General features: G+C 30.7%; 1 protein-coding gene across 1 annotated transcript; it reads right to left on the bottom strand.

The window, feature by feature from the left end:
* Nucleotides 1–8,313: 8,313 nt before the first annotated feature.
* Nucleotides 8,314–15,539, bottom strand: Smp_171130 (glial cells missing related; the record flags this gene model as incomplete). Its single annotated transcript, XM_018796105.1, has 5 exons — nucleotides 8,314–9,242; nucleotides 9,390–9,731; nucleotides 10,735–11,268; nucleotides 13,676–13,913; nucleotides 14,808–15,539. The coding sequence occupies 5 exons, from the start codon at nucleotides 15,537–15,539 to the stop codon at nucleotides 8,314–8,316; spliced, it is 2,775 nt and encodes a 924-aa protein (XP_018650351.1).
* Between the last annotated feature and the right edge of the window lie 7,602 nt (nucleotides 15,540–23,141).

Genomic DNA, 23,141 nt, shown 5'->3' with positions numbered 1-23,141 from the left:
ATTCAAACTTTCAGATAGTAACCCAAACAGTAAAGCTTAATCCCGTTTAACAGAAATGACAGACACAATCCAGGCTTTAATGCTACAATCCTTATCCATTTATGTATTATAATTGGTTTAATTCTAAAGTCTATTAACTATGAATATCATCACTGAATATCAGATTTGTACAAGCCTTTAATATTCCTTTTAAAAATAATCGAAAAGAAAAAAAGAATTATTAAAAGTTATCAGTTGGTAACTTATTTTATTTTTCACAGTGTTCTTGTCTCCTTTATATAATTAAAATATAAAAAAAATTATGAGCAAAGATGGATAGTGGCTAGTAGTGGAATCCAGGACGCCCGTTTCGTCCTATTTGGGACTGATCAGTTGCAGACCTAAACATCAATGGGAAGATGCAAACCAACAATACCAAGTGAAAAAAAAATTATGGTTGAAAGAATCGTAATAAACTTTCAGTTTCTTTTTTTTCTCCCACTTCACTACTCATGATACATAGCTGATTACAGAGAAGTGTAATTCACTTTCATTCATATGTATTATATGAACAAGCCCTTAATCTATTGATATTTTATTAAGTTATCTGTAATTACCTATTTTTTTCTCAATGAATTATTTATTTGTTTGGTAATTAGACATAAGATTAAATATTTTTTATATTATACTACTTACAATGGATTCATTTAAGCGTATGTACATATACATATTGATATGAAAATAGATAATCTGATTAAGGTAATAATTATCTTGCATGAATCAAGTCATTTAATAATTCTATTGAATGTTTATTCATGGCTTATTGATTGTTTAGGTTTATCAATGGGTCAGTTTCTATCGAATATTCAGTAGTTTAGTGAGATGAGTCGAATATTTATTGAATATGTAACTATAAGTTCATTTATGCATAAATTGATCCATGAGTATTAGATAATAACTGTCATCATTGTGATTAATTAGAATTATTTATAGAGGTTATGTTCAGTTCAAAGGTAAGTTTTATCATCATGCTCTTTATGGAATTTGAATATACGATACCCACCTATTTCGACTCGAATATCCGAGCAGTACATTTAGGGCTTTCATAACCTATGTAGCTCAAAGCTGAGTACATTAATCTGTACTTGGTAGATGAGTTAGATTGTAAATTACTTTAGATTGGTTGTCTATTTTGTGGTTGTTACTGATTTAGCTTTCATATTATTGACATTCTGAAATGAAATGAGACATGAGGCCTTACTTATAGAAAATAAATAAAAACGAAATAATTTCATTGTCTTCTATCGTTTTCAACACTTTACAGTCTATATTACTTAGTGAATAAACGGAATTATCAATTTAAAAGTTAGATTAAAGCCAATATAAGAACTAACCATTTATGAAGTACATTCGATTCTGTGAAGAATGTGTAATATACTTTGGGAATATCAATGCAAGCCAATAGATTTTGTTTCACTGTGGTTTAAATGTATCTTATTCTTATCATAAGATGTAAACTATGCTACTGTTGATATCATATGGATTTAATCGAAATAAGCTAAAATGAAACAACTGTTGATTAATCTTTGTGTCTTTGTATTTTGAATGATTCTTCCATTTTGCAGTCGTTTCGTGATCTAGGTTAAATTTGTGTACGTTTTTATCACCTAATCAACAAGTAATCATCACGTTCTACTATATATATTTCATCCTAGTATGAGATTCTTCAGCAATACACATTCACGAATATTTCTGGTGTTACTTGTAAACACAACCATATATTATTTTTATTATTGACCATCTGAGCTATTACGTCAGCATACAGTAATACAATTACAACTTCAATCAATTCATAATGTATCTTGACAGTCATTCAGTGCCTCAAATGACAACCTGTTTGAACTCCACTAGTCACAAGTTTTCATCTATAACTTTAGGAATTCATCACATATTAAGTCAGTAGTGAGCATAATTATAGTATTTGTGAAAGTTTTGTCAAGATTGATTTAAATTATAGATCATTTTTCTTTAGAAACTTCTGATTAATTTAATAATTTGTATGAAATAACTATCTAATACTATCTGGTTCTCACTGATATCCCAATTGAAATCAGTCTGTAACAAACACAATCTACAAAATTGAAATTTATAAAAAGATAAGTCAACTGTTATCATAAATAACAATTATTATTATTGAGTCAATTGAAGCTAGACCACCATCGAAAACCTGGGAAGCACTAGACGGCCGTTTCGTCCTATTGTGGGACTCCTCAGCAGTACGCATCCACGATCCCGCCTCACGAGATTCGAACCCAGGACCTATCATATGTTACTTGTTACTGAAAAATGTCATTTTGAATTTTAAAAGAAAAATGATTTTATATATTTAAAGAATTGTTTCATCTTACTTAAAAATTCTTCAATAGTGTAAGTACATTTATGACTTTACAAGAAAATGAATTAACTATCATTAATTTCAATGAAACATATGTAACACGTTAAATCTGTGTATGAATTATGGACAAGATAAAACTTAATTGCAATCGATTAATTTCTAGTTTTTAATTATGTTTATGGGTATAGACAATTTTTAAATTAGTATGGGGACTTATGGATAATGCAGTATTTTGACAGTTAAATTCACAAATCGATCTAAGCTAGACCACTGTTGATAGCTTAGAAGTGCTGGACTGCCGTTTCGTCCTGATATGGGCTGCTCAGCAGTGCGCATCCACGATCCGCACCAAAGGGACTCGCACCCAGGATCTTCGTTCTCTCGCACGAACGCACCCAACGGTTTTAATGTCTAACTTCAGTCGACCTATGACCTTGCGTAACCCTTCATCCATTGTCTAGGGTGGATAACTGTCATCGCCCGATACGAATTGGACTCCACTGGTCACGACTCCCCTCTAGAACTCCAGGAAACCTATTTTGTAGTCAGCCACAAGTGAGATTATAGAGATTGTCTGAATTAAAGTATTACACTATTAACTGATATAAATTAAGCAGTAAGTGAAAATCAAAAGAAATTGAATAAATCACTTTTAAACTAGGCATGTTACTTCTCAGAAGTGTACATTTATAAGTTCATTTGAAATCGAATCTATGATCACGTCCTACGGTAAATCTTCAAACTACTCAGTTGTTATCCAATAGTTAAAATTCCTATTATCTCATTATCATTGTTAAAATGAAATCGGTCAACTAAGTCGATACATAATATTCATATATATATATATATATATATATATATATATATATATATATAACTGAAAATTTATTTCAATCAAATGAACCATAAATAGATGTGATTTTATAATTTCAGTTTTCTAGATACATGAACAGTGTTTTAATAGATTAACGAGTATGAAGATGAGTTGGGTGGTTGAATAAATAAATAAATAAATAAACAAATAAATAAATGGGTATAGTGAACATCAATGTCAGACCATAAACAGTGAATTAATCAGTCTTTTTTTTACAATAAAATTTCTGTTGTCTTGGCTACTTGAATAAATTTTGACGGTGATCATAATTAGTTTAATGATGATTATAGCGATGATGATATCAGATTAAATGTAATTAGGTGTTTTGTAAGAACTTGGATCCGTTTTTTTGTTTTTCTGTTTCTGTGTGTGTGTACATATTTGTGTGTGTATCTGTCTTTGTGTATGTTTATATTCGCTTCACAAATTAACATTGATCAAATCACTGTCAAATTTAAATAAGCGGAAAAGATATTTTACTCTAGTTGGTAACTGATATAGATTTTTAAATTTTATGTGTATCAATATTCACGTGAGTTTATGTTTTTTTTTGACAAATATTTTTAAGTCGGTTTAATATAATAATTATCATCATCATAGTTACTAAGTGATGAGATTTTTTCCTCCGAAATTATGAATTCTTCTCGTGATTTTGATATTTTCTTCTTAGAATGAAATTTCTGCTCACATCACATCAAATTCATCATCGTCATTATCATCATTCACGTAATAATATAAATCTTTCTCCCCTCGACTTATATGTTATCTGATTATAACGAAAAATTTTCACATCTAACCTCACTTGCTCTGTTATATACGTATATGTTCGGGATTATAAATTAATTTGTCAGCCGATTTGATATTTCGTAAAATTTGTATTCAACTTGTGTACCTGTATTCTACTGATAGATTTCATAATTCAATAAACAAAGAGTTTAGTGTTTCAAGCAAAGAATACTAGGTTTAAATCACAGATTATGCATTCAATTGATAAGTCTCAAGCAGGATCAAATACGCTACGTAGATTCTATCGTTGGCAACTATCCAATTGTAGAAAGTTTTTGTTCAAAACACATATTTTTCATTCATCTGATTAGAACAAATAAAATCAACTTGCTCTTTTTGTTATCGATTCAGTTAATACATGAATTAATTGACAATGTAATCCTAGGTCTAATCTATCCATATGGAATATAGAACCAAAAAAAATGATTTGACTTAAAAATCATACTAAGATAAAAATCATTTTCATTGTAAAATGTATATTGGCGCCTAATCAAATTGAATGAATTTTAAATGGAAAGAAAAATACAGTTTTGCTACATTCCTGCCTTTTCAATAAATAGAAAAAAAATTCGAGAGAAAGAAAAAAAACGATGAAGAAGCAAGCAGAACAGAGTAAACCGAAGAAGAAAAATATAATAATAATAATATTATTCAAAGCTATGTTTAACTTTATTCTCTCAGACATCATCATCAAAGCCAATATCACTTAATCATTTGAAATCAAATCAAATCCAAATTAAGTATTGATAAATAGAATGACTTGTTTAAACTCGTTTTCTTGGATACATTACAGATGATGTGCTTAAAGGCAGTCAACATATTAGCTGTGTTCAATGTTTCAATGAGTATCAATGAATTAATATTATCAGCTATAGTAATAGTTATTGATGATAATAATAATAATAATCACTAGACTAAGAAGGACAACATTAGGACCAGTTTGACAATTAGGCATAATTTAGTTTTAATGGCTTTTTTTTCTCAACAAAAAAACAAACAAACATTGTATTTCTCATATATTGTTATTTTTTGTTGGTTGGTTGATAGGTTGACAACAGTTCAATGATATGAGAATGTGATTTAAATCGTGGAGGGTTTCAATATTATTATTATTACTATTACTACCTAGATGCATACATCAATATTCAGTGAGTGTGCGTGTGAATATATATTCATTTGTGGAGTTAATGGGTGGGTGTGACAATGAGGCATAGTACATATAAAAATGATATATATGTGTATATATATAATCTTGTCTTATAATTCGAATCAAGTTCAACATGGAACGGAACATGAGAAAACGATAAATACATATAAATGAGTTAATGTTTTGAAGTCAAAGACTAATAACCTCTTCTTAGCTAATGATCTACTATGACTACTATACTACTCACCCTTGTAAACAATTATAATATTTATAAAATATGAAAATTTACTTGACAGTACGTGATTGTGGTTGTACTATAACAGGAATGCTAGTAATATTAATAAATTATCTATATTTCTAATGTAAAATGTATAGTTAATGGGGTCGATCATATTTTGCGACAGTCTGTATACGCTAACATACATACAAATTTACAAATATACACATACTAATACCGACAACTATGTAAAGAAAATCATCACTATTACTACTAGACAAAAAAAATACCTTGACAACAGGCGTAAAAGTATGTATATATCCTATTAATGCATATAGATAGATAAGAAAGTCAACATATCGATTGATTGGTTCACTTATCTTTTCAAGGATATTTTTTCCATCCTAAAAAACAATAGCGAAATTTACTTCATCTAAGGATGAATAAGTAAATAGAAGCATAATTTACAATTTAGTGTACAGTATAGTCATTATAGTGTGTACTATAAACATATCGTTCATTTAAATAATGTTACTACATGTGGAGTGATAAAAAAACAGGTTAGTAGTTGAGATTTATCATTACTTTTTAGTAGTATCGTTTGACTAAAAACAGTCTCCAAATGATTTAGACACATTTATTAAATGACATACACACACGGTTATATGAATAAACAAGAAAAATCAATAACACGACTACATAAGAACAGGTCAGTATATGTATATTGCTCACCGATAACTTTACACTTGGTTAAATACATAATATTTGAGTCTTAAAGATGCAGATGATCTTCATATTTAATTATATGAGTTCGGTCCTCATGAAGAATTATGGAATCGAATGAAATAAGCAATCGATCAATCTATTCGCTTTGTGGTATGAAATTATAACTGTCAAAGTTTAACCTTATAGGTTGTATTGTAGAGAATGATTATTGAATGACTATTTCACTATATTAAAGTCATCTGAAAATAAAAATGTGGATCATTGAATTCCAAATTAGTTAGACCTGAATTCCATCCCTAGCAGTGTTGTAAAGATACACTGTTGAACAGTACTAAGTCAGAAGGGATCAATTTTTCAATGCTTTATGGTTTTCAGATAGTTCTCCAACTGATATCACTCCGCAACATATTCTATCTTTAAATGCTGGATGATTGGAGAAAGTTATTACGAGTGGTGACTGAATCCTATCAGTTAAGTTGCCGACCATTTCCAAACACCTAATGCCTGAACGTAGTGTATACGAATCCAAGTTACCTAGATTAATAGTCACATTGAAACTATCAATCGAATTCTATAGATACCAAAAAAAGATGATGGAAAAATGATACTGGCCTCTACTTAGTGATTAGTCAATCCTAACTATTGTTATTTATTGTTTTACAATTCAGGTATAACACATTTTGGCTGTAGGAAAATATGAGTAAAAAAATCCAAATGATCTAAGTAACCTAGTTCTGATATGATTTGAACGTTTCATAAGTTACAATAATTTCAGCTAACGATAACTTTCTACTCGTATGAATATCACATTGTCAAATTTTCATTTTATTTATATTAATTTACAGATCTAACAATTGTAGGTCTTCTTCTTCAATGCTTAGAGCATATAACTTCATGATTATTTAAGTGTAACTTACGAAATCTACAAATAACACCATTGTTTTCCAACGAAATAGACACTAAACATTGTGAGAAGATCATATTTAGAATAATTTTATTAAAAGAGTAAAATTACACTTTCTTGACATGGAGATCAATTTGAATAAACTTGACTTATTTGTCAGAAAGAGGTATGATTTAACCTACATTTGTTTCTAGGAGCGATCACATTCTTAATCAAATTTGTTGCTACATATATATTAGCGATCTCTAATTTACTGTTATGTCACCTATTGCTTGAAATAAAATTATTTACTGATTAATTTTTTCAAAAATCTCTTTTTCATTTTACAAGAATTAGTGGCTATCTACGGTTTTTCAATATAGTGAAAATTCCCATTTCGACATTTGATAAAAAAAATCGCAATCCATATTCACAAACCGATCCTTTGTATACAAAAGAAGTTTGTACAACCACTCTAGCTACCTTGGCCATCGGTATAGCGGAATTTGTAGCAGAACTTTAGTAAACAAATATTTTATGGATCAGAGGGGATTTTGTGGAGAATTTAGTATTTTCATAGTTGAAATCATGAGTCAATTGAAGCTAGACCACCATGGAAAACCTGGAAGCACTGGACGACCTTTTCGTTCTATTATGGGACTCCTCAGTGGCAGTGCGCATCCACGATCCCGCACTCGCGAGATTCGAATTATTTTATTCCTTCCATTTTTGTATTTTACTTATTCTCTACTTTCATCTCTTGATTCTTACATAACTAATATATTACTGACCATTCATCAAAATATTTTATTAGTTCTTTCTTCTCTTTTATATATATTTACGGTTTTTGCTTATAACATATTCCTCTTTTCTGATTGGTTAGTTTTTCGACCAATAAGAAAATAAGATTTTAATGAATAATCATGGAATAAATATATTTTTTCGGTTTATAAAAAAACTATGAAAATAATAATAATAATATTTACAATATACATTGGGGTATTTATTGGAGATCTTGTTTTAGTCATATACATCTTATTCTTATTCTTAGAATCTATGGGTACTATTTTGAAAATATTTTAATAGATCTGTTATTGGTCAGGAAACCAATTTTACATAGAAGGTGAAAGAATAATAATGATAAATTTACATCTGTAAAAGAAAAATAGTGTTACTCAATAAAATAAAATCAATATTCTCTACATGTGAAATCTTTGTACATTCTCAAGTAGATTCGATAGTTAACGCTGATAGGATGTATGTATATATGTATAATATATGATACATAGTATAGGGGAATATAATACTATAGTATAATTTGTTTTGATTGACTACTATCACTGGAACTATCTGTTCGTGTACTTCTTGACTCGGAACTACTATTCAAGTAAAATGGTATTGGAGCGATATAACTAAATCCTACATTATTATTATGTGTATGATTGGGGTCTGATTCTATGCCTCCAGGCATTTGTGTCATTCTACTTGTAGGTGTATGAAAGGTATGTTTATCGTCAGATGAATACAGCCTAGACATTGTTTTTGATGGCATTGTCGATATTGGCGTACTGGATGACATAAATACTGATGGTGTTAAACCTGTTTGATTGATAGATAACAAATGATCATTTGAATTGTCATTGACATTATTAAGATCATACTGATGATGTGGTGCAGTTAACTGGTAACCGGCTAAATTAATTTTATTCATACATCTTGAGTAATAATTATTATTATGGTATAATTGCTGACTCATCGAATCATAGTAGGTTGAGGAACTTTCCACATTACTAATATTATCATTATTGTTACTAAAAACATTTGCAGGATCATAATGATTAATCCCTGCATTATTTACTTCTTGCATATTATTCAATAAAGATGATTGTAGATCTTTCAATGAATCTAACGATACTTCATTATGTAATGGAATTTCATCAATAGTCGTACCATTGTACACTGTATTATTATTATTATTATTCAATAGACTGGAATTATTGCCAACTCCACCAAATGTTGGCGGTGATGGTGTTGACCATGAGGCATTTAAACCATAAGTTGATGTAGATTCACTATTTGTACCACATGTATTACTATTACTACTATGATTCTGATAATTATAAGTAGTATTTAAAGGATTTAATTGAGAATTCATTAATAATTGATTCATAAAATGATATCGATAAAATGTGTTACAAGCTGATGATGTAGATAATTTTGTTGGAGTTAAGTTCGCTTGACTTTGATAATAATGATTATTATTGTTATCATTATTATTATTAGTCCCGATAGAATCTCGTTGAGTATAGAGGGAATTGAATCTTTCTCCTGGTGACGTAACATAAGTATCATTGAGTGAAATAGTTGAAGTATCAAATGTACTAGTCGTTGGTGTTGTATCATATGATTGATTATCATTATAATTGCTGATTAATGGTTTCATTATTGCATTTTGTGATAACGGACTTTTAGTTATTTCTAATAAATTATCAACATTTTTCGATGCTGTTAATCGATTTTTAATTGTATCATTAGCATTATTGATATTAGTAGTCTTATTGATCGTAGTTGGCAATGTTTCTTTTTTGATCATTGTTACAGTATCAAGTAAATCGAATTCATTATTACTTTCAAATGGATTCGAACCTGGGAATATTGGTTCTTTACTTGTTATTACATTATCGCAATAAGAAGGATTTACTGTTGGTGTTAGTTTATTCAAATCTAGATTAATAAAAATTAAAAGATAACAAATAAAAATAGACATTAATTAATCATTCATTCTAATAAGTTTTACTTATTAAAATATAGTAGTATGTTTCAAATGAACATTTTGTCAAACTTTCTAACGAATAATTTAGCACGAAAATTGTTCGCTGAGTATATATAAGGCATTAAATGTAAACATTATATTTGAACTAATCTCAATGACTATAATTTGAATAATTCCAAAATCAATGTTTCAACTTTAATTAGTTCCCTATAAGTAACTTGGATTATCATAGTTGAAAGCATGAGTCAATTGAAGCTAGATCACCATGGAAAACCTGGAAGCAATGGACGGCCGTTTCGTTCGAGGATGAAAACGATATCCATTATTTCAGAATTTTCAATGATTTTCCAGCTAAAATTAGTGCTTGGTGTAAAACTATGAGATCTAGCGGTTCAACTGTTATCATCTTTAGTTAATTCACAATATTATACATTCATTTCTCAACGTTACAGTGAATAACAGACGTTTCTTTATGCTTAAATCTCACTAATTATTACTGATGTGTATGCAACTTGACAATTTATCAATAAGATCGTAATTATTTTAGTTTCGTACGCTAATTTGTGAAAGTTCGTCATTTCGGTCATATAGTCTGATATTAGTCGAATAGATGTTGGAAATTTTGGGAAAAACTATCCTTTACAATTTATCAAACTAAATAGTGATTTTTTATTGAGACCATAAACTGATATAAGTTAGACAACTACTGAAGACCTGGCAGCATTGGATAGCCGTTCCAGCTTAGTATAGGATCCTTCAAACATGTGCATCCATGACTCCACAATTAGGATATGTTGTGCTCGAAATATTGATCTATCAATAAAATTGTTGCCCAGTGCTTCCAGGTTTTCAATTCTTTTTTAACGTGAACTAGCTCGTGATCTCAACAAAATCCAACAATCTCCTCCGTGATAGTAATTTTTAAAAATTCATACTGTAAAATACACAACTCACCATGGTCATTATTTATTCTTTTATTATAATGCATTTGTAGAAATTGATTGGAACGTTGATCATTGTTAACATAATGATGAAACGTTGCCATGTTCACATCAACTCCATAATCAGTAGTCGGAGTATTATTATTATTGATAGTATTAGTATGTGGTAATATTGCCTCAGTTGTATAAGGTGAGTTCAAAGGATGTGAAATAAGCGTCAATTTTTTCTCGTGTTGCTGTTGTACTACACCAACAGATTTAACATTTTTCATATTGTGTAAACGTGAAACTTTTTGTTGACGTTGTCGTTGTTGTTCGTTTCCACTTTCTATTTGTTCTATATTTTGTTGTTGATGTTTACGACGTCTAGCTGCTGTATCACGAACTGGTTTTAAATCAGGTCTTATATGATCATGTGTACCTTTAGCTTGAAAATATATTGTATCACCATGTTCACGCCAAAAATGTGTCACAGGATAACCTCCATGTCCATGACATGATTGAATATAAATACGTCCAGTGCAATTCGGCATACAACATTGTCGACCTAGATTATAATACAAAAGAATTGGTTGTATATATATGAATTTATGTCAGACATATTTAGTTATATTCACCTGGTAAAAATATAGCATTAAAACAATTTATATGATAAGAATTACTGATAATGTAATTAGTCTTGTGTATATTAGTAAGATTTCAATAGTAATTAAATCGAATTAATCATGAGTAGTGGGTGTACACTTATTAAAATAAAATGATAAAATCTAGTTCTTAAATATATCCATTCTATACATTAAACTTCTTCACACTAGGACTCAGTCAATCATTAACAGATATGATCAGTATTTAATGATCTATAAAGTAGATGAGTTGAACAACTATTTCATTCTACATTTTAGACAATCTAACAGTAAATACCAATGAACTGAAGCAGTATACCATTGAAGAACTATATCATCTCTTCATAAACACTATATGGATATCCAAATGTTTACACATTATAACTTGACATACATGTGTTCACTGCTTAGCTTTATTGTTACCATTATTATTACTGTTTATTGATAGTATATAATTATTTTCAAGTTAATTTGAATTACTTCACTGAAATTTAATAATTAATCTCTTGTTTGACTTTGTTTGGTTTTGTGTGTTTATGTATGGATACATATATGTACCTAGAAGGAACTGAGTTATATCCATAACCTACACCGTATCATATGGTCATGTGTCAATAAAACAGTAATAATAATAATAATAATATTATTATTATTAAACATCTAATGATTTGAACATGTGTTTCAAGTTGAGTTTGAAGTAAAAAGTGAGAGAATGAAAGAAAAAAGATCTAAACTTTTATCATTATTATCAGTAGTAATAAAAAAAGGTGTGAAAGTATTTATTTAATATCAAAGGGAGTTATTCAATATATTTGTGTATTATCACCTGGTGACATAACATGTACATATAGATAGATGTATAAGTGAGTGAGTATACACGCGAAGACAAAACAGAGAAAAACATACATACAAGTACATATAAACTTTTGATATTCTTTTGATCAATTGATTGATTATTAATGATGTTAATGACAATCTTAGTTAATGATCATATAGTTAAAAGAATAAAGAGAACGAGAGAATATAATTTACTTCCTAACAGATGGACAGAAAATTTTATGTTCAATAAACTTTTGGGGAAGCTGATCTTATATTATCAGTGGATAGAGAGTAAGACATGAAGAGAATAAATAAGTTTCAAAAGAAATTTAGACCTTGCATATTAAGTTAGTTAACTGAATCACGAACTGATATCAGGCAGAGAACCTGTTAAAACTAGAGGTGGATCAATAATTGTTTTATTTCATTCAAGTCACAGACTCATCAAAGCTAAACAACTATTGAGAAGATAGAAGCAATGGACGAACGTTTCAGTGTATATCCATGACCCAGAGAGTCGTAACCGAACTTAGGACTTTCTGGGTCACGCGCGATTGTCTAACTTCTAGACCACTGGGTTGGCACCCAACGTTGTTAATGTCTAACTTCGATCAATTCACAACGTTGCACTACCATCTTCCATCATCTACGTTGAGTGCCTTCCTCACAGCCGACAAGTCATGGCTTCTTAAAAGAACTTACAAATTTTCTCCTCGAAGCTAGTAGTAAATTGATTGGTGTTAGACATTAACACTGTTAGATACCGACTGAGTAGCCTATAGATTGAACGTTCGCGCGCGAGACCAAGGACTTTGGTTTCAAGTCCCTCGATAGGAGTCGTGCATGCGTACTCCTGAAGAGACCCATACTGGCAAGAACAGGTTATCTAGTACTTCTAGGTTCTCAATGGTTATTCAACTTTGATCGGTTCATGATCACAGTGAGATTCAACAATCTTCACAACTCCTTTTTGACAACTGCTTCATTCTATTACATATGGAAAAGATTTCGGAGTTCCTGGACAAACTAGATGTTATATGATGAAGTTCTAAGTTAAGACGAAACACATTGTTCGATGGCAGTTTTCATGATAATAATTAACTTTCAAAACGTATCTATGTATTATTAACTAAGTTGTCCTATCAAAATTGTTACTTAATGACGTTATTTTGGATCTCACAGAAAACATTAACCCCCACAATATTACAGTTATACCTCGTTGACGATCGCCTACTAGCTTGAAACCTGAGTCAAGTAGGACCACTTGGAGACTACCTTTAAATGACTTACATTATGACATAGTGTGTGAGATAATGAATCATTTAGACAAGTGGTCAAATTGCAACTTATTTGACAGAGTTTTGTCAGCGACTAGGGACTACGAAAAAATGACATTGGTTACTATTCAGTGATCAATTGGTTGAATTTCTCATTAATTTGGTTTGTTTTTATGACTGAAAAAATTAAACCCTCATTAATCTATACATTAGAATTCACGGAATATCAACTCACCTTCTTGACGTCGTCTTGCTTTATCACAGATAGCTGGTCGCATAGCCAATGTGCATTGTTTTGATGTACATAACAATACACCAAGACATGATTTTTTTAATATTTGTGAATTATGATTATTGGTATTACGCATTGCCCAACCGCTAGCATGACGTCGAGCTCCCTCAGATTGGGATTTTTTATACGCATAACGACAATGCCCTTGTGGCCACATTGTAAATGTATCGAATTGACGAATCTAAACGTAGAGACAGTAATAAAAAAAGACGTTAATTATGTATATTCATAAGTAATATATCCATATAAAATAATTCATATGAAAGCTTGGGAATGTTTCTTTCCATCGTTATTGGTTCAATCAAACTAATATAATCAAATATCTTTCGCAGTTTAATCAGACTCTTAATTGTTTCAAATATTACCAGCAAATTACATTTAATGTTATTCCTAGCTTTACTCGATTAATTTAATCCAATAATCTACTGATATTAGATAGTATCAGTGAATGATAATTACAGCATGAGTAAACATCAATCAGTCACAAATTAAGAAATTCGAAAGTGAACTATGTATTATGTATAATGACTGACTATTTAGACAGCAGTAAGCAACATAGAAATTCGAAATTTGGTTACAACAGGCTTAAAGATGATTTGTTGAAACGATAAACCATCTTTGTAGACAATTTTAAATTTATTGTAATCATAATTCGTTAAGTATCAAGGATTTGAAGTGATATTAAGTTGAGAAGGTGGACTGACCGGTATGTGATATGGGCAGAAATAAAGTGAACACTGTAAGTTTTACTGCCACCTATTACCCTAGACAACATGAAATCAAAAATGTTGCCAATTTTCCTAATAATATTGGAAGTAAACTTGTTAGCAGTCTGATAAGGAAATCATTTACTTGTTTATTTAACTGAATTTAAATAAATTAAAATATCACAAACAAACAACTGTAAATAATTTGCACTCCTAAAACATGAAGATTGTTGGTTTGATCCCGTTTTGGTGTCATAAATTTGTATATATATCATTACTATTCAATGGATACTAAATACTTTTAAATCGAAACTCTGTACTACTAATACATTATAGGTAACACATAAGTAGTATACATTATTACTTACTTTTGGTAATTTCGGATCATTCACATCCCATTGGGATATATTCGTATCTGTATTCAGTAGCATTGTACTACATAAATTAAAGTTGTTCAATGTATGGTCTTGTTTTTCATTTGGAACAGGAGAGGAATATGCAACATTTTGTCTGACTGGGTACGGAATAGTATTGGAAGCTGTCGTGGTAGTGCAAGTTATTGTATCAGCAGCAGGAGCAATAACGGAAGTAGTAGTCATAGCAACAGTTTCATTTGTAAATTTAAATTGATTCATTTTTTGATCTTCGATTACATTTTTATCATAATGATTATCATTCTGATGAAGGAAATGTTGTGAAAGACTTTGTTGTTGTTGTGGAAGGTAAAACTGATGTTGTGTGTATATGTGATCAGTGGACATTTCTTTAGGATAGAAATTCTCAAAAGTTGATGACATCGTTTGTAGAGTAGATTGTAAACGATGATTACTTTGTCGTTGATTGTCATGACCAAAATCATTTAAAGTGAAATTCCGTGAAGTAACACTAGGTGAGATTGTAGTAGCAGTATTGATTTGTGGAAATGAAAATGTTGATACATTTTCATAAAAAGGCTGATGTTGTGTAGTTGGATATGGATAATCACGATTTGGAAGATGCGGTTTTACATCAGTCAGTTGTTCACGCAAATAGAAGTCACGAAAATAGGCAGTGTCTACGAAGCCTTGACCAGTTATACTGGTTGCTTCACAAACCTCCATAATTAGGGTAAGTTGAAAGTTGGAAAATTCCTTAAAGGAAAATGATGGTCCCTTAACTTTAGTTCTCGTTTATATATGATGCGGGTGAAACCCGCTTCTTAAAAATGTACTTATTTGATTGGTTACATTTTTGACAAATAGGAATTTAAACAAAATTATCATATCCTAAGCGCATAATGTTTATTGACCAATAAAATAATTTTATTTTCATTTTATTATTTAATGAAGCGCACCAATAGAAAGTTTAGGAAAATATCTTATCGTGAATTAGCAACAATTAAGACAGTCTAATTTGTTTACTAAAATTTCTCCTGTTAGGAAGAATAAAGGTGTGTTGCTCAAACCCTTGATGAAAATAGTTTCTTTGTTAAATTGATTTAGTTAGTTACTAAGCTAAAATTAAATCTTTAGGTAATTGGTAATGTGAGAATGAATAATTAGTTTTGAAAAATAGAATCAAATATCATTTAGTGCATTAAACTATCACTAACTAATGTTTTATAAATCCTGGGTTCGAATCTCGCGAGTGCAGGATCGTGGATGCGCACTGCTGAGGAGTCCCATAATAGGACGAAACGGCCGTCCAGTGCTTCCAGGTTTTCCATGGTGGTCTAGCTTCAATTGACTCACACTTTGAACTATGAAAATTATAAATTTAATTTTTTGAGTAAACTATACTTCTGTTATTTATAGGCAACAATAAGAATTGTATACTTTCAGCCCACATTAGTTAAGGGATTCATCATTTTTAAGGATTCTAGTCGTCTTGGAATCCATCTTAGTTTGATTATTCGTATAATAATAATGATAACAGAAATAATAATAACGGTCAAAAATTCCTAAATACTGTTGGATAGGGTTTGACAGTGGAGTTGATTTGGAATTCGTCGGTGACATATTCCTGAATCTCGATATTGATTTTTCACATAGACAGTATCGGAGCAATCTGCTCAGTTTTTATATTGGCCAAGAGAGACTGATGAATTATAGTCTTTAATGTCAGAGATGGGAAATACAGATAACTACATGTGCAGCCTCAGACCCTTTGAGCTAGTTAATAGTCATTTGGAATGAGTGTATTAATTGATAGAGCCTGAGTTTTTGAAGCGATAAATACTTGATTTAAGTCTCAGTGTAAACATCAACATTGTGATGCAGGTATATCCATCAGAAGAATCCTATATAGGACAGAAGGTGCATCCTCATTTTCATCGCTGATTACAATCCAAAAGAAACATATTGAAGATTGTGTATGGATAGGGAATATAGATAGTAATTTAATGAGTTCCCACACCGAAACATGAACATATAGAATGAACAGTAAAAGAGTTGTAAGTCATCAACCGATGTTAATCTATGGTGGAAGCCACTTTCCATTTGAACAAATTTTTAAAATTGATAAATTCAGTACTATGATATAGTAAACAGAATATGGTATGACAAAATGGACGAGATTTTTCGTCCATTTAGTTGAAATATAATAAGGACCATCCAAAAATACTCTGTCCGATATGAAAAGAGAATATTTCGAACTAAAAGAAGTGGGAAAATCAATCTGGAAATAATTGGGATTACCTAATGGTAAGATGATATACTTTAATTAAGAAGCACAACTAAACAAAACAGATCTTGTTCAGTTGCTAGATACTTCGTGCTATTTATGACTAACAAAAATGTGAGTATATTAAGATTGTCAATGATCTTGTATTCTGAATCATATTTAGATAATGCCTGAAGTTATTGAATGATGTTATCCGTGGGGCCTTATCCATGAAGTCATAATCAACATAATAGATGTTAATTTAAAATAACTATCCTTCATTTCATCGTGGAATACCATTGATTGCCAAGATGTTCACTCTGTTTATCCAGTATTAGCAACCAGACCAAAGTGTGTAAAAATTGGTCAAGCCAGTGTTTCAAGGTGACATTAATTATGAAGTCATTCAGTCTACTATTTACAAGTCGATTTTTTACTTAGTCAAAACATCATTTACACTATATTATCATCGGAATAAGGTCATTCATTCAGAGACAGAGATGATCTAACATCCTTATCTCTGAGAAATCAAGTTTCTCAAACACAAGACAGGACTTTTTTCATGCTAACGTTTAACATTCAACATTTCCTAGTTAAATTAATTTTATGACACTATGATAAATGTGACCAACTACTTAAGAGTTACTGTGGTTTCTGTTCGATAAAATAACAAAGACCGAGAGTCGAAAAAGCATCTGTTGTACAAATCGAACTGTTATCAATATCTATTCTTATTTTTCATTATAAAAATATTCAATATAAGTTTGATTGTTTCACACTTATACAAATTAGATGAAGTTCTCAGTCATCGTTATCATTATATTCATACCATTTGTTGACAGTATTCTTATTATTTACCAAATACAGCAAAAGTTAAAGATACATCCATTCAGGTTGATACAATACAAGCAAATTAATACATCTGTTGTTATGATCAGGAAAAACGAACAACTATTCACGTGACTATCAGATTTAATTTAATGTAGTTACCACAGTAATACTAATTATTATTTAAAACTAAACTAACTACTGTGTATATGTTTAAGTGAGTATCAGAAGAATGGATGGATAAATAGGTGAATTGGTAATTAGTTGTAATGATGTGAACTACTGGAAAATGAAACCAAAGTGTGTATAGGAAGTCAGTCAACAATCTGTTCACACTTGAATTAACTTTGAAGAAAAGAAATAACAGTCTAAATGAAAAGAAATCACGATAAGACTAGGCCAAAGTGGGAGATCAAGCCATCTTCATATATATATACTTGATGATATGTCTACAATGATAATGTCAATCTTTTTACAAATCAAGTATTAATTTAGATGACAGACAGTTCCCTTTTTATTATGATATTATAATTAATATTGTTCTTTTTCGTTTTCTTCTTCGTCATTGTTGTTGGTGTGAAGTTGTTGTCAAGCTTTTTTTGGAGCTCTACCTTTTTATGTATTTTGAGTTCACAACTTCATTAAACAATTTTAACTGACATGTGGTATTGTTGATTTATTTATCAATTTTTTGGAATTCATGTCGTAAAAGATAAATTAGAGTTACAGATGGGAGATGATTTTTCAGTAAAAAGATCTTGTTTATGTGTTATTACTATTTTTCATAAGAAGTAATGGTAACATCCTAACGATAATAGTTTGAAGAAAAAACATAGGAGCACTGGACGGCCGTTTAGTCCTAGTATGAGACTCCTCGTGGATTAGCACTACTGTGGAGTCCCATAGTAGGACGAAACGGATGTGCAGTGCTTCCAGGTTTTCAATGGTAGTCTAGCTTAGATTGACATGCGAATTCAACTTTAAAAATACTAAAATTTCCACAAATCCTCATTTTAATAAAATTACTATACTTAGTTAAACTTTGGATGATTTTATTGATAAAAAGTGGTAAATGGTAAGCAATGTATCATATTAAAATGAATTGACCATTGATTAGTGAACAATGCCTGTCATTTAGCTTAGATTAAATTCTGTCGGTTAAGTTGTTGTGACGAAATTGTCATTTTACTTTAAAGTTGAGTAAAGCATATTTGACGCTATCAGGAATCATCAATTCCTCTTGAATATTACAGGTAAAGTTTACTAACGAATATCAACTAGCTCGTAACCTAGGTCTAGGAATTTTTACTAAGCACCTCCAACTATATGATAATTTATTATCATTGTCTTGTATTTATAATTGTGCATACTCGAAATAGATATTTACAATGTTCTTTATTGAAATGGATAGAATCGTTTACTGTTCAACATTACATAAAGGGTCACTTATAAATACAGCATGTTTTTAAACAAAGAATAAAGTCATTTAGTAATGTAACATGATCTTATATTAAATATACTGTATACTGAACAGATCAAATCTGTAGATTTAAGTTGAGTACATTTGGTTTGTAATAAGAAAACCTTGTAATATGGTATAATACTCAATTAAATGTTTTCGGACTCAGCAGATAAGTGGCTAACGCGATAGCGTGTCAAGTGAGCGGTACTGCGTTCGCGTCCTGAATCCCACTGCTGGCCACCATCCAGCTTTGCTTACAAAGCATTGACTAGTTGTGCTATCCTAGTACGGGACTCTTCATGAGTTTTAAAAAATGGAACTAAACCTAAGTGAATAATTGGGTGTGGTTGATGATATACAGTGTGAAGAATAGTCCGTTTTATATTAGTCGATATGTACAATACGTATCCGTCATAGATTTATACCAATTGAGTCATTATTCAAAATCGGCGAGCTTCGAATAACTGCTCCATTCTAACATGTGATACCACAAAAACACTTATAAACTACAACATGAGAAGTTGAGTACACAATCTTCAGGTCTTTTTGTGATCGTCAGACTATTCGGACCACTGAAACCGTATCCGATGTTACAACGATTTTCGTCACCTTGAGAAGCCGAAAATCTCAAGTAAACACGATTTTATTGCTAACATGTCTGAACTTCATCGATCACAACTTCACAAAAGAACGTCAGGAAGTTGAGACTGCAACATTGGATACGGTTTCAGTGGTTCAGATAGTTAGACGATCACAAAAAGACCTGAAGATTATGTATTCAACTTCTTATGTTGTATTTTATGGGTGTTTTTGTGGTATCACATATTAGAAGGGAGCGGTTATTCGAAGCTCCTCGATTTTGAATCATAACTCAATTGGTACAAATTTGTTACTAATATGGCATATGGATTAACAGTATCCCGTCAAATTTCTCAAAACACTTGACATTAGCCAAATGATGTCGAAGGTTTACTGAAGTTTAAAATATAGACCATTGAAATTCAATTTAGATAACGCTATCACTTTTAGGCTTGGAGGTTTCTAAATTGATCCTCGGTAGGATCAGATGATGTGTATTACTGATGAATCATAAGGCAGGAGGAAACAGCTGATGTCCAGTGTTTTCTGTTTCAAAATGATTATTTAACTGAACTAGAACTGTAATGTAAAACTATTATTGCTCTGAACAATTTCCAGAAATAATCTAAAGAACCGTCATCAACTATATGTTGGTGAATTTTCTTAGCTCATTGATAGTCATTACATACGAAAATATCGTGATAATAATAGTAACAATGGATATTACTTCTATTACTATCAACACCAACAATACTAACCTGTGTATTTACATAACTAATGAAAACAAGTTATTTATGAACGATTATATGGTGGCCTGTAGATCCTGGATTCGGTCCTTTGAATGGTTATGGAGAATCCTCAACTGTGAAAGCATATTCATATAACTCCTCTTCGTTTTAACAGTTCTACAAGATATCAGTCTATGTCAAAATCCACCTTCAGACTAAAAGATGATCTCGTTTTTACTTTTGTTCAACATCAAGCTGAATTCCTGAGATTCTAATGCGAAGTCATAATAGGTGTGGTTCCGTCATATTGAAAATGAGATAGGTGTTAACGTTGGTCGAGGTATATATTTCACTGTAGTCGGAAATGTTAGACATTAGAGTGTAACCCAGTGACCTAAATTCTATCATACTTGGTGTGAAACATAACGATTCTTTTCGCCGAAGATAGGCTTGATCCTAATTCTCTGATGATGTGAACCAATCATAAAAAGTATGTTTCAAATGAATTTATCTCCACAAATCACTCTGATCAGTAAATTAATTGTGAAGCGCTTATAAAAATTGAGTAGTGGCTATTAGTGAAACGTAGGGTGCATATTTCGTCCCTTTTAGAAATCTGATGGATGTATCTTCATCTTAGTGTTGATGCTGAAATTCAGACTTAAACTCCATAACCATTGTTTCAAACATTACAGGATCGTCCACTGAACTACTGAGTACGGATGATCGCTAATATGCACAACTGTCAAATGTCCCGCTTGTAAGAGCTTGTAATTTTCTTTTTTTTAATGTTAAGGACTATAACTGATCATTTTCAGTTGGCATATATACATCTTGCGCGAATTTAATCAATATTGACTTTAAGTGTGAAGACCAACATTGAGATGCAAGAATATGCTGATGACGAATCCTGAATAGATTCCATCACCAGTTAATTACTCAGACTTGTGAATAAATAACAATATCAATTTCAGGAATTTGTGGAGATTGTAGTATTTTTGAAGTTTGATTCACTAGTTAATATAAGCTAGACTACCATTGAAATCCTGGAAGCACTGCACAACCGTTTCGTCCTAGTATGAAACCTGTCAACAGCGCTTCCAGTTTTTCAATAGTGGTCTAGCTTAGATTGACTCATGAATTCAACATTGAAAGTAACAAAATCGTGGCAGTCCGTTGGAGATATACAGATTAAATTAAATGAACAAAGAATTATTTACATGGGAAAAACAAAGTAGAAGAGACAATATTAACTCATAGATGATTGTATCTCGGTTTCTGGATGAGAAAGATTAGAGATAATTATACAAGTGTTTTAACTTAATCTTGAACTCATCAATCAAATATAGTGGTTAATCTCATAATCATACACATATGTGAGATCTAATGTTATTGTTTTTTTACTTTAAGGTAGATACTAATGTTTTTTTGTTTCTATGTGGGTTTATTCTTTTAATCATATAACTATACCTGAATGTACGTATATGTGTGTGTGGAGAGTAAAGGTGATGTTGAGAAGACGAGAGAGAGGAAGCTAATATTTGTTTGGTTGTTTTTCTAGTATGAGATTTTCGACAAGTGGTAGTTTTTTCCGATAAATACAACGCATGAATTAACTGAAGTTACTGAGAAGAAAAACCGAAATTAAGAGTATAGTGATCGAACTGTTGATATTTTATGTGTTCGTTCGTAGGTTAACAGATGTATCCTTGTGTATTTAGAAACAAAAAGAAAACAAAACGATTGTTGCCTATAAACAATGAGTTAGAAGGGGAAAAAGGAAGGAAGGGATTAAGAATATATGTGACTGAGATGTGATTCAATTGAGGATATGAAGCAGTATCAACATTAGAACGAAAAAAAGAGGATCATTATGGTCCTTATTTTTCGTGCAATTTTACCTTGGTGATTAGCAATAAGTATGTGTGAAGAGAGCAAATCGCGTGCTTGAGTATCACTAGAAAAGACTGCATTGTATGTATGTATGTATGTATGTATGTACATATGTACGCATGTATATAATTGTTGACTGTGCACTTGCATCTATACTCAAGCAAAAACTGGGTTGACAATCATAAACATACATTGAAAATCCCTCACCACCACTTATAGTTGGTTCAATGTATGTTAGTTGCATATCTCATATGTTAAGGACTTTATGTTAAATGAAATAATAGTTCAACTGTACATTAATACATTTTGTTCTCATATGATATGTGTATTTGTTTGTATATGAAATGATTGACCTATGTTTAATGTTCCATCAACCTTTTTTCTCTTCCTCTCTAAAATGTCATTTGTCGAACTAATTGGAAATGAAAAAAAAGAATAAGTAATAGGTAGTCAGATGTAAGTTCAACGATAAACAAGTGAAAATTATTATCAATATCCCTTTAAGATTTAGCCATGGTAACTTATAGACATCGTTATTTCAGATAGGATATATATGTATATATGATTTATTA

The sequence above is a fragment of the Schistosoma mansoni genome, chromosome 2 (genome assembly GCF_000237925.1).
Source record: "Schistosoma mansoni strain Puerto Rico chromosome 2, complete genome".
NCBI lineage: Eukaryota > Metazoa > Platyhelminthes > Trematoda > Strigeidida > Schistosomatidae > Schistosoma > Schistosoma mansoni.
This window is presented reverse-complemented; position numbering and strand designations above follow the sequence as displayed.